Raw genomic sequence first — 19,687 nt, forward strand, 5'->3', positions numbered from 1 at the left:
CTTGGGCCAGTGAAGCAACGTCCTCCACAACTAGACTGAAGAACAAAACGACAGCAACTTGTCTGTTCCCCTTCCTCCAATTCCCCAGCACTGTTCCTATCCCCCCAATTCCCCAATAAAAAATCTTTTAAAAAAATAAAAAATAAAAAAATAAATATTTAACATATTTTAGCTACTTTAAAGTTCTTATTCCCTATTTTCACCCTCCCTACTTATTTCTGAGTTCATAATTTTTTCTTCTGGTGAAGAGTCACATTTTCCAATTCTTATGTCTAATAAGACGTAAGATGCTACTTTGATTTTTGTTGTCTTAATAAAGTATTGAGTATTGTTCAAGTAGTCAGTTAATTTACTTGCATCTTAGTGTGATACTTTCAAGGTTTGCTTTAAAGCTTTTATAAGACAGAACTAGAATAGCCTTTACACTCGGGCACCACTGTCCAGTATGAAATCCACTAGCCATGGATGGCTATTAAGCACTTGAAATGTGACTAATCCAAATTGAAGTGTGCTATGAGTGAAAAGTTAACACTGAATTTCAGACTTAGTATGAAAAAGGGGTAGTAAAACATCTCATTAATAATATTTTATGTTGGTTACATGTTGAAATGATAATATTTTGGACATACTTGGTTAAATGAAATGTTTTATTAACATTAATTTTATCTGTTGATTTTTACTTTCTTCAAGAGGTTACTAGAAAATTTTAAGTTACATTTGTGATATGTTATATTTCTCTTGAATAGTATGGCTGTAGTGCTAGATTAGCCCTATTCCTAAAACCCAGCCATTCTGGGGTGTCTACTAAATTCCTGGGGTAGTTAATGAGATTTCTCCATTGTGGCTGGTTGGGACACCAGTACCCTATTCCTGTGCAATCTCTGGCCATTGGTCAGCCTCTAGCTCCCTGGTAGTTGTTCTCTCCCTAATAATTATTCTTTGCTTAGTTTTGTGGAGTCCTTCCCTGTGCTGACTTCTCTGTGCAGCTTGCTTCTCCCTGACATTTGATCTTCATCTCCTCAGCTCAGTGACACCACCATGCTTTGTGTGGCCCTACCCCGTGCTGTGGTCTGGAAAGTGCCTCCACGCAAAAAGCTGTGGTGATCATGAAGCTTGTTCATTTGTTTTTCTCCTATTAAGGATCACAGTTCTATATTTTTCTATTGACCAAGGTCTAAAAGTAGTTATTTTAATTATTTTTCCTATTTGATAATTTCATTTGTGGAAGGTCTTATGTCCAATATCAGTTACTATATTATGATTGAAAATGAAAGTCCTTATCATGACCTTTTACTTCATGTTGCAGGTTTTCTTTAAATGTCTGATGGGCATTTCCCAGTTCATCTTTTAAAATGACACAGTAGAAAAACTGACTGGGATCTCTGTGTTTGTGGGCAGGACTTTGTGAACTGGGAAGTTTTGCTTTAATGTGAATGGATGAAAAGCAAACTATACACATTGGATCCCTGTAATAGACACTGTTGGATACATACCCAGAATTCATTTTTAGTTTTTCCCTTGCTAATATAGCCCTGCCTGCGTAACCTGGTGCCTAACCAGGTGAGTCTATCCTTAACTCAAGGGTACATCCTGATTGGGCTAACCTAATGTATTAATACAATTCCAATCCCTCTTCCCAGTGGTTTCATTAGGCACAGACGTGTTGCAATTTTGATCAATGAGACATGAAGAGAAACCATTGAGAACTTCTGGAAAAGGTATACTAAATCTTAAAAAACAGACTAAAGAAAATATGGTCCTTTTTCTTCTTTTAGAGGCTGGTAATGATTACTGGGAATGAAATCTGAAGAACACAGAAGGATGAAAAGGTACTGTGCCCTTGATGATATTATTCAGCCACTGAATCGGAAACCCTAGGCTAGTCACTCTTCCTCCAAACATGTAAGATATCATGTCTCTGTATTGTTCAAACAGAGATTGCTGATACAAATTCCAGAAGGTAGAGCACCAGGTGCCCAGTTGTCTGTCTTGATCTAGAAATTGTAAGTTTACCTTTCCAGTGAGTGAGGATGACTGAGATAAAAGACATGAATAGAATCAGCTGCTTTTGCGGTTCTGAATGGAACACCAGTATAGAGTTATTTTGGGGTGAGAACCAATAGATCTCTAATATTCTTTGGATCTGAAAATAGCAGTTGGTGGGACGTAGACAGGTACTTTTTAAGGCACTCAGATATTTTCAAGGACCTGATCTCTGGAAGTTGACATTTCTAAATTGGCATGGGTAGAAGCTGGAACTAGCTGAGGCTCTTGGGTACACCTGGAAAAAAAAAATTTACATGCCATAAAACTCATTATTTTAAAGTGTACAATTCTGTGGGTTTTAGTAATTATAAGTGTATAACCACCATCACTAGCTAATTATAGAACACTTTCCATTCATCAGTTGATAGACATATATGAGTTGTTTCTACTTTTTGACTATTATGAATAGTGCTATGAACTTTCTGTACAAGTTTTGTTGTGGATATGTTTTATTTCTCTTTGGCGTTATCTATGAATACAATTGCTAAGTCATATGGCAACCTAATGTTTAACTTTTTGATGAATTACCAGACTTTTTTTCTAATTAAAAATTTTTTTTCAATTACAGTTGACAGTCAATATTATATTATTTGCAGGTGTACAGCATAGTGGTTAGACATTTATATAACTTATGAAGTTATCCCTCTGGTAAGCCTAGTACCCACCTGACACCATTTATAGTTATCACAATATTATTGACTATATTCCCTATGCTGTACTTTACATCCTCATGACTATTTTGTACCTACCAATTTGTACTTCTTAATTCCTTACCCTTTCTCCCTAATCCCCCTCCCATCTGGCAACCATTGGTTTGTTATTTTTATTCAATTGTTTCTCTTTTGTTTGTTCCTTTGTTTTTTTAGATTCCACATATAAGTGAGATCATATGGTATTTATCTTTCACTCTCTGACTTATTTTACTTAGCATAATACCCTCTAGGTCCATCCATGTTATTGCAAATGGTAAGATTTCATTCTTTTTTATAGCTGAGTAATATTCCCTTGTATATATCTACCACATCTTCTTTGTCCAGTTGTCTATCAATGGACACTTAGGTTACTTCCGTATCTTGGCTATTGTAAATAATTCTGCAATGAATGTAGGATGCATATATCTTTTCAAATTATTGTTTTACCACCAGACTGTTTTCAATAGCAGCTCTGCCATTTTACAGTCCTACCAGCAGGGCATGAAGTTTCTTCATATCCTTGTCAACACTTATTATTGTCTGTTCTTTTTTTACTATAGCCATCTTGGTGTGAAGTAGTATCTCATCATAGTTTTGATTGGTGTTTATCTAATGACTAGTGACGTTGAGCATTTTTTCATGTGTTACTGTCCATTTGAATATATTCTTTGGAGAAATGTCTATCCAAATCCTTTGCCCATTTTAAATTGAGTTATTTTTACTGTTGAGTTGAAGAGTTCTTTATATATTCTGAATATTAGGCCCTTATTACATATATGATTTGCAAATATTTTTCCAATTCTATGATACATTTGCAGTTAATTTTTTTGTATATGGTATGATGTAAGGGTTCAACTTCATTCTTTTGCATGTGGATAACTAGTTGATCCATAACCACATATTGAAAAGACTATTCTTTCTTCCATTGAATTGTCTTGGCACCCTTGTCAAAAATTAATTGACCAAAAATATGAGGGTTTTTTTTGTGGGGTTTTTTTCAGGACTGTTTTGGTTATTCTGGATCCTTGATTTTCCATGTGAATTTTAGAAATTTTAGCTTGTTATTCTGCAAAAAGGACCATTGGAATTTTGACAGAGATTGCAATGAATCTGTAGATCAATTTGTGGAGTATTGCCATCTTAACAATATTAAATCTTCCAATCATAAATACAGGATATCTTTCCATTTATTTAAGTCTTCTTTAATTTCTTTCAATAGTGTTCTGTAATTTTCAGTGTTACAAGTCTTGTACTTCTTTAGTTTAATTTATTCTTAAGTATTTTATTCTTTTTGATGCTATTGTCAATAAAGTTTCCTAAATTTTGCTTTTAGATTGTTTATTACAGGTATATAGAGATAAACTGATTTTTCTGTATTGATCTTAAATCTTGCAACCTTGCTGACTTTTTATATTATCTGTAATAAATTCTTCATGAATTCCTTAGGGTTTTCACATGCAAGATCATTTCATGTACGAATAGTTTTACTTCTTCCTATCCAAATGGGATGCTCTTTCTTCTTCTTCTTTTTTTTAATTTCTCCCCTAATTGCCATTGCAAGAATTTCCAGTACAATATTGAATAGAAGTGGTGAGAATGGACACCTTGTCCTTTTATTGATCCTGATTTTAGGGGGAAAGCTTTCAGTCTTTCACCATTAAATGTGTTTGCTGTGGGGATTTTTTGCAGATGCCCTTTATGAAATTGAGGAAGCTCACTTCTATTCCTAGTTTGTTGAATATTTTTATCATAATAGGGTGTTGGATTTAGCCAAATACTTTTTGTGTTTCTATAAGGATGATCCCGTGGTTTCTTGTCCTTTATTCTGTTGATATGGTTGTTACATTGATAGATTTTTGGATGTTAAACCAACCTTGCATTCTGGCATAAATCCCACTTGGATATAGTATATATGCTTTTTATATGATGCTGGATTTGGTTTGCTAGTATTTTATTAAGGATATTTGAGCGGATACTCATAAGGGATATTGGCTGAGGTTTTCTTTTTTGTGACGCCTTTGGTTTTTGTATCAGGGTAATAATGCTGGTCTCACAGACTGAGTTGGGAAGATTTTCCTCTTCTATTATTTTTGGAAGAATCTAGGGTACTCTTATTGCTTGCAGATGCCTTTTATGATATTAAGAGTTCAAGCTTTCCTTTTTTCCTTTTGCTGTAGACCAAGACTAGAACTGTTTGAAGTTCTTTGATATTCTCAGGATCATCCCTTTACTTCCTTCTTCTTGCCATACTACGTCCTGATTTTGTCAGTGTCTGCTTTCTATATTTCAAGGTGATAATGACCTCATTTGAAATACTTTGCATTTATTTATTTTAGCTATTTGTTCTCTCCTCTCTAGGAAACATACATAGTCTGTTGTATCACAATTTGTGTTTCTATAATGCAAACAAGCTAATGATTATTATGTAAGGGAATGATGTCACTATACCATGGAAGTTACCATCCTCAGTTTTTTATATTTGATGTTTCTAGTGAAAGGGGAGCCACAGTAGAGGTAATATAATTATAGCATTTATTAAGACAGAAGAAAAACCTTCGGTTCAGCTGCTGCATAGGCAACAACTCTTTCAACACTTTAAAAACCCTCAAAAACTTAAAAAATGAGCACTAGTACCCAGGGATCCCATCCCAGAAAGGCATACCCCCAGACTTACAGTTCTCAGATTCTGGCATGTTTCACTTTTTCTATGCCCACCTTAAAAGTCAGCCCCACTGGTGAGGAGCTCTACTTCATCCACATTATTTTAGTACCTATAAGTTTGCATTTCTACTCTGTTGTTTTTAAAAAGTATCCCCTGAAGCATCCCTGGACATAAGTGCCTGCCTAGACTGTTTAAGTTACTCCTGAAGTACCAATTATTGTTTTTCTTTTGTACAATGGTTCCAAAGTAGCATAAATTTTAAGTGGTGTGCTCTCACCCTATTTTTCCCTTGAGCCCTATTATTTTTAGTGCACAATTTTGCAGGGCATGAGGATTTTCACAAATGTATATACTCATATCACATTACAGCATTAATCCTGTATTTACATTTTAACCAGGGATTTTGGAGATATTGGATTTACTCTGTGGGGAGGGATAAACTTTCCTCTACCCTCAAGGTTCTTTTGGCTGGTCTAATAATCAAATAGATCTGAGACAGGTTAGCAAGAGAAAATAACCAAATTTAATACATATGTATGTAAGGGGCTCCTGCATATGTGAGAGAGTCAGAGACCCCACATGCACGAGACGTTCAGAGATAGAAAGGGAACATGGGCAGAGAGATGAGGTAAGGTGCCTTTGGGGCTTCACAGGGTCATTGCAGGATGATAAGAAGATGCTTAGTGAATGGAAGTTTGTATTGCCCTATAGATAGGTAAAAAGGGGTTATCTCTTATAATCTCTTTTTATGGGCAAAGCCCCTAATTCAGGTTCTTCTAGGTAGTTAAGGGGTGGGAGCAGAAGTTTCTCTTGAGCCTAGGCTGAAGTCTTTAGTTCAAAGCAATCTATATACCACAGAAGCACATCTTGGGATAACTTGTTCTGAACCCCCATAACTCAAAATGGAATTTTTAGCAACAGTGGCAGGACAATGAGATAGAAATGTTTATATAAAAAGGAGTTTTTGATGTCCTTCAAATATCATTTTAAATAGATTTTCTTCTTTTTAAGGAAGGGCTAGTGAAGTCTGAGCCTTGGGAAATTTCATTTATTAATAGTAAATTATATTAATACATTAATATAATTATTGATATCATTAGCTGCTAGCTAATGATGCTCAGTCCTCTGCGTATCCCATCCTTTGATAGTGTTGCTGCTGCCCAGTTGTCTATTGTGTGCTCATCTTCTTCATTACAAACCCATGAGGCCAATTAGATTTAGTTAGCCAGCCCCAGACTTCCCCATCAGTTACAGTCGTGTGATTTTCACAACCTGCTTTATAAAATCTGTCCCCTGGGTCAGTAGTTCCCAAACTTGACATTCATCAGAATTACCTGGAGGGCTTGTTCAACCACAGGTTCCTGGATGCCATGTCTGGAGATTCTAACACATTATGATACATTAGGTCTGAGTGAGGATTTGCATTTCTAACAAGGTCTTAGGTGATGCTGATGCTGCTGGTCCAGTGACCACATTTTCAGTGTCATTGCTCTAATGTCAGTTCCAGTAGCAGTATCACTCATCCTCACCAGCATTCCTTCCCTATCAAACCTTTTTGTTTGTTTGTTTGCCTATTGCATCAACACAGTCATTCTCAGTTGGGGGCAATTTTGATCCCCAGGAGACATTTGGCAATGTCAAGAGACACTTTTTGTTGTCATAACTGGGTAGGAAGGCATGCTACTGGCATTTGGAAGGTAGAGGCCAGAGACGCTGCTAAACATCCCACAATGCACAAGACAGCTCCTTTTCCACAAAGAATTATCTGGACCAAAATGTCAATAGCACCAAGGTTGAGAAACCTTGACATGACACTGCTTTATTTCCAATAGCATGAAATATTTCTGATTATATCTATGTCCAGTCAATAGCCTATAAAGTGAAGATAAAGAAGTAGTTGTGTACCCGCCCCCCCCATTTTTTTTTTACAATTTATTGAAAATAAAATATCTAAACTTTAAAACCATCGAGTGCTTTGAAGTAACACTCACAGACATAACTTGTCTTCAGATTTCCAACTACTTCTTAGATCTCATGGAGGAATGGAAGACTTTACGGAAGCTAAACCTTTGGACATTGGGCCTATTTCTTTGAGCAGGTAATAATATAGCTCAGTCTCATAAATTGTAATTTATTATTTTTTAAAATTCACTTTAACCAGTATTTTTTTCGACATTTTATACAGAAAGTTTTCTTTCACTTTAGATGAAACCAAAAAGAAAAAAATGGGAAAAGAGAGAATGGGAAGCCCATTTCCCCTATTTGAGACACACCTTAGGAGCTAAGTATAGGTAAAACATTTAACTTTACATTTTCAAAGACTTATAAGGTGCTCAGGACCAATTGTTTCCTATTCCCCACCCCTCGAAAAACTACATGAGGGAATTACCCCTTCAAAGCTGACCATGAAATCAATCAGAGAACTTTATTTTAGCCAGATCAGTGGTAATTTAAGCATAATTGATGAAATTGTCCATCCTGGTTTCTTTGCTATTCCACAACAAACCCAGCCCCACTCTTGCCTTAGGGAGTTTGCACTACATATTCCTTTTGCTTTCTGCATTGCTTACATCCTGCTTCCTTTAGGTTTTTGTTTAAGCATCTATCATCTTTGTGGTGAGAATTTTCTTGATTACCCTATTTCAAATTTCTATGCTGTCCCCACCTTGACGATCTCTATCCCCCTTCCTGTTTTCTGTTGTACCTATCACTTTCTAACCCTGTAAATGATATCCTGTTTATTTGTTTGCCCTCTCTCTCTTCTGAGAGTATCATGTCTACAGGGGAGGATTTTTAATCTACTTGATCACTTCTCTACCTTCAGTCCCAAGAACAGTGCTTGGCACATAGGATGTGCTTAATAGAGATTTGTGATTAACAGCCATAGAATTGTGCCAAGCCCACAAAGATGAATGAAATAATGGAACTAGTCATTTCTCAACATTTTTACCCTCTAGTTACTACTATTTCTTAACTTGTAAAGTGGACATTAAATTACCCCAACCTGTCTTAAAACATATATCACAAAGCTGCAAAAACTTAAAAATTATCAATTATACTAGTGATTCTCAAGCTGGGGTGATTTTACCCAACCTGGGACATTTAGCAATTTCTGGAGACACTTTTGGTTGTCACAACTAGGGCATATGGTGCTATTGTCATCTAGTGTGTAGAGACCAGGGACGCTGCTAAACATCATACAATACACGGGACAGCCCCCCATAACACAGAATTATCTGGTCTGAAATATCAACAGTGCCTGGCTGAGAAACCCTGGTATACACTAATCTGTATGTTTTTTTGATCCTGTTACAATTTTTCTCAAGACCACTGCAAGTTCCTGCTATTTTCAGAAGTCCATTGTGTTTTCATTTTTAACTCTCTTGTAAAGCAATTCAGCATAACATGGTCATTTTGTATCCACAATTCTTGGCAAATGAGTTCAGATTGTCATATGAGTGATAAGTAGTCTGTTTATCATAGAACTTCAGGGGTTTATTGGCCTCCCAGCTTTTTCATTTGATGTATTCCTCAAGGTATGTCTTAAGCGTTGCTTCTGTCCACTTTGCTTGGAAACACCCCATTTATTCCACCAGCAATCCTGTTGCTGCTATTATACCAATAATAAAATCCACCTGCAAGCCTTTCTGTGATTTTCTATTCTGCCCTCCCTCTGACCTCCTTACATACCCCTCCATGTCACTCACGGCTCCCGCGTCATTATGGCCGCTGTGTTCCTTTAATAACCAAGCTCATTCCTGCTTTAGGTTTTTTGCATTTGCTGTGCACACTGCTTTGAATGTTTTTCTGCCATATTATTTTATGGCTCTTCCTTATCATTCGAGTCTCAACTGAAATGTTACCTCTTCAGAAATGGCCATCGCTGATCTCCCAAATTCAAAGAAGCCAGTTCATCATTACAGTTATCACCATTTGCTATTTTCTTCTTTCCCTTCACTCTCTGTTTTCTCCCTTCATTCTTTTCTTCCTGTCTTTCCCCAACTAGAATATAAGATCCATGAGGACAGATGTCTGCCCTCTTCACCATGTCTCCCCAGCACCTAGAGCTGGGTCTGATGAATATTTATTGAATGGATGAATCACTTCTTCACATATGCTATGCCTAGAGAAGTGGGGCTACTTTAAGACTGGGCCAGGTGCCAAGGCCTCCATTGTTGGTTCTCTAGTTAAGATTGTTAAGTGTGGTTTTGAACTGGACATTTTTTTCATTCCATTATTTGAGCTTCTGTCTGAAAAGTAAATTAGACATATAAATATTATTGTTTTAAATGCACATTAAATTTGTTAACCTTTTTAACAGCCCTCTGAAGGAGGTATAATTATAATTATTAACCCCATTTTACATATGATAAAACTGAGGCAGTTAATAAATGTTAGGTGTTACTATTATTAGAAGTACAGTCTTTATCATTTTATTTGAGTAATACATAAATTTGACAGTTATGAATGCATATTTAAGGATGTTACAAAGAAAATACAATGAAATAGAGATAACAATACTGCCTCATAGGATATGTTTTAAAGTCTGGTGAAATGAGATTTATGAGAGCAACTTTGAAAGCTTATTATAAACGGATATTGAAATTTATGAGTTGTTATTATAATGATATATTTAAGGTTTTCAAAAATGAGTCTGCTACCTTTTAAATATCAATGTGAAAATATAATCAGTGCCCAAAGATCAAAGATTTAAGATCTACATTTAGAAATCTTATGCCAATTCAAATACCTTTTGATCTAAAAAAAGTTCCCTTTTATTTCACATTAAAGCCTGTGTTGGGAAACCAGTGTTATTTTTCAAACTATGCTAATGGAACCATCATTTAGAAGAAAAATGCAAGTGGCTCTTTAGTGCTGTGTACCATATTATAAAAACTTTATTCATGTAAAACTCCATTGGGTGTTGACATGTTTTACCAGATTGACTTGGTGAAAGAAAACTCTTTGAAATTGTAATGACTAGGGCAGCTGCCTTATTAATAGAAACCTTTGAGCAACTGGTTTGGAGGAGAACATTTCAGAGGGCAGCTCATTTCAAGTTCTTTTGTTCATGCCTCTGAGAGTGCAGTGAAATAAGTTTTGGTTTCTTATGTGATAGATATTTGTTGAATGAATGAAGATGGTGGCCAGGTTACAGATTTTAAGCTCCTGAAAAAGGAAGTACTGTGTCTTCTTCTCTTTGTATTCCAGGTAACACAGCGCCCACACAATGTTTGCTTGATTATCCTCTTAGATTTTATTATGTCACCTATCTAGAGGCTTCATGATTCCTTTGAGGCTACTTAATAAAATATGTGCTTAGGATGTAAAAGTTCTATATTCAACTCTTGGTTTCTGTCTTGAAAAAGAATCACATCTGAGCAAGGCTTGAACCCACTAAATTCTGCCACCTGGACCTAACTAGCTTTCTTTATTCTAATATTTGTTGAGCAACTATGTGCTAGAGAAACAGCAGTGAACAAAATAAAATCTCTATTTCATGGAGCTTTCACTGGAGCAAAAGGAATATATGAAAGCCAAATAAACAAGTAAATACCTAGACTATCAACTAGTAATATGTGCCTTGGAGAAAACAAAACAGATTTAAGGGGTTGGGAATGATGCTATTTTATATATTCCTACAGTGATATTTGAGCAGAAACTTGGAAAATGTGAGGGAATATATTGGGTTGTCGGAAAAGTCATGACGCATTTTTGCAACGAAAAACAGAAAAAATATGTCATGACTTTTCCGACAGCCCAATAGTATGTAAAGGTGGGAAACATCCTTGGTATGTTTGAGGACAGCAAAAGGGCCAGTGTGGCTGAAGCAGAATGAATTGGGATAAGACCATAATAAGAGGAAAGGGAGAGGGTCAGATCATGAAAGACCTTGGAAGCCACTGTCATACAGGCTTTTACAATGAGTGAGATGGGAAGCCATTGGAGAGTCTGAGCAGAGAAGGGTTAAATGACCCTAGACATGATTAAATGACCTGGCTTCTGTGTTGAGATTCCATTTTAAAGAGTGGGGGAAAAAAGCAGAAAAAAGACCAGGTAAGAGGCTGTCTCTAGTAATAATCTAGGTGAGGGATGATGGTAGATCAGCCAAGTATGATAGTTGTGAAAGAGGGGTAAAGGGGTTGGATTCTGGATATAGTTTAAGATAGAGATGACTGGATTTAATTTGGAATGTATGTGAGAAAGAGGAGTCAAAGATAACTTCAGAGCCTTTGTCCTGAGCAGTTGGAAGAATGGAGTTGCTATTTATTTAAATAAATAAAAACTAAGGGAAGAGCAGGTTTGGTGGAAAAAATCAGGAGGTCAGTTTTGGACATGTTTGGTAAGTTGAATTTGAGATGCCTATTAGCTATGTTATATAGGAAGTTGGACATACAAGCCTGGAGGTCAGGTGAGAGTTCAGAGCTGGAAGTATATATTTATGAGTCGTCAGGGTCTAAATGGTTTTAAAGCCAATCAATTGGGTAAGATCACCTAGGGAGTATAGATAGAGAGGAGAAAAGAGATGTGAGAGGGAAAAATTGACTCAGAAATGAAGAGAAACCAGAAAAGAGTCGGAGAAGGATAGCTAGTGAGGCAGGAAATCCAACAAAATGTGTTATCTGGAAAACCAAATGAAGAAAGTGTTTCAAGTGTTCAAATTATGTCAAATGCTGCATGGGATGGGGGTTGTGTGAGTTGAGGGCTGAATAGTGACCATTGGATTTAGCATTATAAAGGATTTGGGTGACTTTAAAAGAGGTTTATCTGTGGAGTGATGGGTACAAATAAAGTGGGTTGAATAAAGAATGGGAGCAAGTATCAACAACTTTCAAAGACTTTTGCTATATACCACTTCACAACCATTAGGATGGCTATTATAAAAAACAAAATAAAAAAAACAGAAGATAACAATTGTTAGCAAGAATGTGGAGAAATTAAACCCTTGTGCATTGCTGATGGAACTGTAAAATGGTGCAGTAGCTGTAGAAAACGGTATGGCAATTTCTCAAAAAATTAAACATAGAAATTTCATATGATCCAGCAATTCCACTTCTGTGTATATACACAAAAGAAGTGAAACAGGGACTTGAACAGGTATTGTACACCCATGTTCACAGCAGCATTATTCACAATTGCCAAAAGGTAGAAGCAACCCAAGTGTCCACTGACAGTGAGTAGATAAACAACATATACATACATACAATGGAATGTTATTCAGCCTTAAAAAGGAAGCAAATTCTGACACATACTACAACAATGATGGACCTTAAAGACATTATGCTAAGTGAAATAAGGTGGTCACAAATGAAGAAATACTGTCTGATTCCTCTTATATGAAGTTCATAGAGTAGTCAAATTTATAGAGACAGAACGTAGAATGGTGGTTGCCAGGGGCTGTGGGGAAAAGGGTAAAGAGGAAGTAAAATTTCTCCTCAACCCTCATAACGTCTCTGGCTGGGACCGACATAAGACAGATCAATAGGAAAAAAAATACAGATTTTATCCAGTAATTTCTACATGTATGTAGACCCACACAGTGAAGACCCAAAGAAGTAGTTATAGCCCAATGCTTATATACTAGGTTGGACAAAGAGTAATAAACTATGAAAATGTGATCAAACAAAGGGTTTGGTTTAGGGCAGTTAATCATGGAGAATCAACTACAAAGATAAGGGTTAGTTTAACAAAGTGTGTTTGTACAGATTTCTCTTGGCCTCAATCCCCTCTCTCTGGTGATAAGAATGTTTCTTCTCCCTGATACAGGAAGGACATGTTTCACATGGGAGTTTTATCTCCTGCTTTCAGGAAGAAAAAGGAAGGTCAGAATGCCCTTTGTGCATCTGCTGTTTTTCAAGTGCCTTTAACTCAAAATCATATGCCAAAGCGGCACATTTGGGGATGGTGTGCTCTGAACCCCTCACAGGGAGAATTGGGAATTAGTGTTTAATGGTTACAGAGTTTCATTTGGTGAAGATGAGAAGTTCTGAAGATGGGTGGTGGTAATGATTGCACAACAAGGTGGATATACTTAATTCTATAGAACTGTATATCTTAAAATGGTTAAAATGATGAATTTTATACTATGTCTATGTTATCACAATTAAAAAAGAGTTTCACTACAAAGGGGGCAGATAAATGGGATAGTAGTTGGCAGGGCACATTCACCTCTGTATCAGTTCTAAAAGTCTATGGAGGAAAGCACTGAAGAAATTTATAAAAGGACGTTGCTAGCAATACCTTATAAGGGAGAGTGCTGAAGCCACACCTCCCTTTTGTCTCTACATTCCAGATTCAAGCCCTGTGCATTTAAGGGCCCAGAGATGGCTGTGGTCAAAGACAAAAGTAATTACCAGGGATATGAACTCAGGTCAACCAAAATGTCTGTGGGACTGGGAAGGACCTGGGGGTGCCATATCACTCATTAATTTCTAATTGTTTTAAAAAATTCTCTTAGGAAGTAAGATACTTAAATGACACTTGATCAGCAGCATATTCTCTCTCCTGGTATGTTAGGCACATGGTTGGCCAAATCTTAATTGTAATCACTTTTGTAGTAGAGTTAAAACGTTAAGAATTCAGAGGTTCATAGCAAAGCTGAACAACTTTGCCACGAGAGAGTGCCCAAACTCTCCCTCTCAGGATAGTAGTGGCCACGGAGTGTTTTCTTTTATAAAAAGTCCGTATTAGTATAGATATTAGTGTGAAATATTAGCATAGATGTAGCATACTCTATTTCTTTAGACATCTTTATACGATTGCCCTACTCACAGCATTAATTGATATAATGAGAAGAGAAACCAACTTAAATGTTAGTGGGCAGCTGCGACTCACCTGCAGTTCATTTCTATTGGAATAGAATATGCATTTCTATTGGAATAGAATATGGAATAGGAAGCAGCCCCAAAGTGGACAGTTCTTCCCATTTTTTAAGGCAAACCTAATACTGCTTGTCCTCACATACTGGCAACTAATCCAAACATTTTTAAATGCCATGTACACTTTACTAGACAAGCCAAACAAAATATGTCTCTGGATCGTGCCCTATGGCTACTGGTTGCTGAACTCTGGCCTAGAGTTACTCAGTTTACAGGATTTGCAGAAATTTGTCCACTGTCACAAAAAAGTATTGTTTAGCCTAGCGTTTTTCTGAACTCATTTGAAAACCTTAGTCCATTTTTCATATTTAGCAACATTCCAGAAAAATGCCAAGGAAACTGAAGAGGCCCGGATCAGTGCCTCTCACTAAGATACTGAGTGTTTTTTTAAACTTAATTTTGTTGAAAGTGAGATTCTTACCCTATAAATAAATATAACATTTAGTCCAATGTCAACCACCTAGTATTAAAATTTTTAGACTAACCACAGTTATTATTTAATAAATAACTGATAGTTTTGCATTTACATACATAAAATACTATGAGAGGTAATGTAATACCTATTTAATAGAGTTATTGTGAGAGTTGGATAAAGTAGTGTATGTGAAAGTATTTTGTAACTATAAGTGATAAATACATTTACAGTGTCATAATAGTTAACAAAGATTATTAAAATAAGATCTGTCTTCTAAAAATCAGTGAGTATATAAAATATACATATATACAATCTATACGTGTGTGTTTCTATGTGTATTTTCTCTTCAGCTGTGCCTAATATGCTATTAACCCCATCCACCCATGAGTTCTTAATTGGTTATTATATTTTTCAGCTTTATTTCTATCTGATTCTTTTTTTATATGTGCTCTAGTGTGTGTGTGTAGTTTCCTCTTCTTTGCAAAAATTCTTAATTTCCTTGGATATAGTGAGCAGAATAATTTGAAACTCTCTATCTCCCTATGTTTATGTTTCTATCACTTGCTGTTTCTGGTGGTTCCCACTGATGTTCTCTTGAGGCTTTGTGAATCTAATTTTTTTTAATTGTATCAGACATTGTATTTGAAAAATAGTTTTTAAAAAGAATTTGAGGTGTAAAATGACTATCTATCACGGGAGGAGATTGACGTACATTTGTTTCTATCATAGACTTGGGAACAGCAACACTTGGGATCACCTTAATTCCATTTCAGGAAGTGAGATAATTTGAAGCTGTGTTCCAATGTACTGGTATAGGTCTACTTATATAAGGATAATCCTTAATCCTGGCTTGCAGCCTTTTTGGGCCTTAACCAGTAACCTTACTTTAGAAAATGCTGGATTCTGAATTTTGAAACCTTATCCCCCAGAAAGCTATCAAAAACCCTGATCAGTCGCTAAGCCTCTCAGATGCCTCTTGTAGAATTGGTAAGTTCCCCCTCCAGCCTCTCACACCCCGCAAGAGTGGGGGGAGTATGGGGTTTACCTCTTTGGATTTATGTCTTCTCCCAGATAATCACAGCAACTCCTGATAGGAGTGTGTTGGGCAGGCGAGGGAACATAGAAGGTGTTTGTAGACTAACCTAAGAAATTCAGGGAAAGCTTTCTGCAAGAAATTATCTGTCTTGTCTTATAATTAAACCAATGAAAAAATAACATACACACGTATTGGTTTTTATCTGCTGTATATAAACACGATAAATGTTTATTGTAGAAAAGTTAGAAACATATACAGTATATAAAGAGAAAATAAAAAATGATTTATATAATCCCACAATCAATTTACCTTTTGGTGGGCATTTGCTTAGTCTTTTCACTACCAGATAAATGATATGTACACTAAATATTTGAGATAATCCCACATATACAATTGTATATACTTTTTATATGATATTGTAACATAAGCATTTTCCTGAATTATTAAGAGCAATTTCCAAACAATTTTTTATGGCTACACATTGTATGGGTATGACATTATTTACTTATCTATATTCCTATGAGCCCTTAGGTTCTTTTCATTTTTTACTAATATCAAAAAATAGGGGTGACCGGTTAGCTCAGTTGGTTAGAGCGTGGTGGTGATAGTGCCAAGGTTGCCGGTTCGATCCCCACATGGGCCAGTGTGAGCTGCACCCTCCTTAAAAGAGTCAATTGTAGCATGAAAGCAATGTGTTACCAATCAGTGAGTATGGCTGTTCCCAATTAAAAAAATAATAATGTTGCAGTTAGCAATTTTATACATAGATATTATACATCTTTTAATTATATTTTAAGATGGATTTCTAGAAGTAAATTACTAGGTTAAAGAGTATTAAATATCTTTAAGACTCTCATATGTTTTTTATAGTCATACAAGGAGTACAGAATCTAACGAGCTGGAGGAGGAAGCAAGACTACCTACAGTAGCTGTATCTGAGGAGAAATATGAGTTCCACTCATTTGGCATCTCACAAACTCCTGTTGTTTCCAAATTTTCCAATAAACTTAAATTCTCCAAAATATACCTGCAAAAGAGCCTATTTGAAGAATACAAATTCACTGCTGCTGAAATACTCTATGAACTTGATGAGACATTGCAGAAATACGCTGGGTATAACATTACTTTCCCTGTGGGAATTGCAAATCTTGTGAATTACAGTTGGCATGATCTTATTGAAGGAGCTTATAAATGTGCAACCAAAAACTTAATGTTGAAGGAACACAATGCCTTGCAAAGCAATTGCAATTCCAAGACCATAGTTGGCAAAATCAGCAGCTGTTCAAGAGAAGAGTATGATAAGGAGAATCATCTGGTGAAAGCGAAAAAAGACCATCACCATGTTGCGTCAAGTGAATCTATGGAAAAAACATGTAAGTAGAAATTACTAGTTTTATAAATAATTATCCAGGTTAAAAAATAAATAAAAGCAGCAGATAAGTAAGATATTGACAAAACATCATATTGTGATAATTTGGTTTGTGCTAATCATGTTTATTTTTAAATTTTGTATTTTTTTCAATTACAATTGACATTCAGTATTATTTTATATTTGTTTCAGGTGTACAGCATAATGGTTAGACATATATAAAATTTATGAAGCGACCTCCCCTGATTGGTCTAGTACCCACCAGACAGTATACATAATTATTATAATATTATTGACTATATTCTCTATGCTGTACTTTATATCCCCTTGACTATTTCATAACTACCAACTTGTACTTCTTAATCCCTTCACCTTTTTCACCCATCATCCCCACCCCCTTCCCATCTGGCAACCATTAGTTTGTTCTCTGTGTCTATGAGTCTGTTTCTGTTTTGTTTGTTTATTTTGTTCTTTCGATTCCACATATATGTAAATAAGATCATATGGTGTTAGTATTTCTCTGTTAAATTTATTTCACTTAACACAATACCTTCCAGGACCATCCATGTTGTCACAAATGGTAAAAGTTCATTCTTTTCTATGGCCAAGTGATATTCCTTGTATATATGTATCACCTCTTCTTTATCCAATTGTCTATTGATGGGCACTTAGGTTGCTGCCATATCTTGGCTATTGTAAATAATGCTACAATGAACATAGGGGTGCATATATCTTTCTGAATTAGTGTTTTAGATTTCTTTGGATAAATACCCAGAAGTGGGATTGCTGGGTCATAAGTAAGTTCTATTTTTAGTTTTTTTAGGAACCTCCATACTGTTTTCCATAATGGCCGCACCAATTTGCAATCCCACCAACAGTGCACGAAGGTTTCTCTTTCTCCACATCCTCGCCAATACTCGTTGCTTGTTGATTTATTGATGACAGCTATTCTGACAGGTGGGAGGTGATATCTCATTGTGGTTTTAATTTGCATTTCTCTGATGACTAGTGACATGATGTTGAGCATTTTTTCATATGTCTGTTGGCCATCTCTACGTTCTTTTTGGAGAAATGGCTATTCAGGTTCTCTGCCCATTTTCAAATTGAATTGTTAGTTTTCTGGTATTGAGTTGTGTAAGTTCTTTATAAATTTTGGATATTAGCCCCTTATCAGATATTTCATTGGTGAATATATCCTCCCATCATTTTAGTAAGTTATTCATGAATGTCAGGAGTAAGATACAAAAATTTATAGTGCTTTCAGTTCATAAAGCATCTACTATGCTTCATATCTATGTGATATGAAGTCTTTGCCTCAGGAGATCTTACAAATTCTCTTTGTAAGATCAACAGTCCAACAAAAAATGATGCTAGCCACATATATATTTTTTTAAACTTAATTTTAAGATAATTGTAGATGCACATGAAGTTGTAAGAAATAATACAAAGAGATCCCATAGACCCTTTATCCATCTTCCCCACATGGCAGCATCTTGCAAAACCCTAATGCAATATCACAACCAGGATACTGACATTGATGCAGTCAAGATTAAAAACATTTCTATCACTGCAAAGATCAATCATGTCGTCCTTTTGCAGCCAAGACCACTTCTCTCCTGCCCCCACCCCCGTCTTTAACCCTGGCTGGCAACTACCTATGTCGCCTCCATTTCTGTATTTTTGTCATTTCAAGAATGTTAAGTAAATGGAATCATACAATGTCTAACTTTTGGTGATTTCCTCTTTTTTCAGTTAGCTTAACTCTATAGAGATTCATCTGCACATATCAGTAGTTTGTTCCTGTTTATTGCTTAATGGTATTCCATGGTATGGATATATCACAGTTTAACTATTCACTCCTTGAAAGACATCTGGATTTTTCCCTTCCTTCTTCCCTCCCTCCCTTTCTCTCAGTTTTTGGCTATTATGAAAGCTGCTAAAACATTTATATACAAGTTTTTGTGTAAAGATGTTTTATTTCTCTTTGATAAATGCCCAAAAGTAGAGTTGGTGGGCTAGGGGTCTAAAATATTTGCTGATAACAATTTCAGTAAACTTAATAGGGAAATATGACTGGCACAGCCATGCAACTAAAAAAGGATGAAGAATCTCACCAGAGATTAGCACTATATAGTGAAGAACACTGGTAGACCCTGATTTTACCCCCAGAGTGAAATCTAATATTCAAGACTTCAAGGTTTCTCATTTCAACTTCTATTGTATTGAATATATACAAGCAAGATTAGATGTAGCAAAAGAACTGACAGTTTAAATAATAAAATCATGAATTTATAGGTCATAGGGAGCTTTCTTTACATTCATTCATCCTGATGTCCCTACGAGATAGCTAATAGGATTTCTGTTTCACGGAGAAAACAAAGATTCCAAAGGACTGAATAACTTGCCCAAAGTCATACAGTTTCTGATAGATCTATGGCCCCAACTCTGGTTTTATGACTCCCAGTTCTAATGTCCTTTCTGCTACTTTATCCATCACTGCCATTCTACTATCCTGATGATGATAATGATATTGACAATAAGAATAAGTTGTAGTTGTAGTTATCCCTACAACTACCCCTCTGAGATAG

At 35.8% G+C, this 19,687-nt stretch overlaps 1 protein-coding gene across 2 annotated transcripts in view; it reads left to right on the forward strand.

The window, feature by feature from the left end:
- The window catches only part of LOC109382325 (uncharacterized), a 43,969-nt gene that overhangs the window by 9,337 nt on the left and 14,945 nt on the right, over positions 1–19,687 (forward strand). For both annotated transcript variants that reach the window (XM_019641703.1, XM_019641705.1), the window contains exons 3-5: positions 1,776–1,829; positions 7,411–7,498; positions 16,601–17,103. In XM_019641703.1, the coding sequence (XP_019497248.1) occupies positions 7,443–7,498; positions 16,601–17,103 (559 nt within the window). In that variant the 5' untranslated portion in view covers positions 1,776–1,829; positions 7,411–7,442. The remainder of the gene's footprint in view (positions 1–1,775; positions 1,830–7,410; positions 7,499–16,600; positions 17,104–19,687) is intronic.

The sequence above is a fragment of the Hipposideros armiger genome, unplaced genomic scaffold, assembly GCF_001890085.2.
Source record: "Hipposideros armiger isolate ML-2016 unplaced genomic scaffold, ASM189008v1 scaffold_63, whole genome shotgun sequence".
In the NCBI taxonomy this organism is placed as follows: Eukaryota; Metazoa; Chordata; class Mammalia; order Chiroptera; family Hipposideridae; genus Hipposideros; species Hipposideros armiger.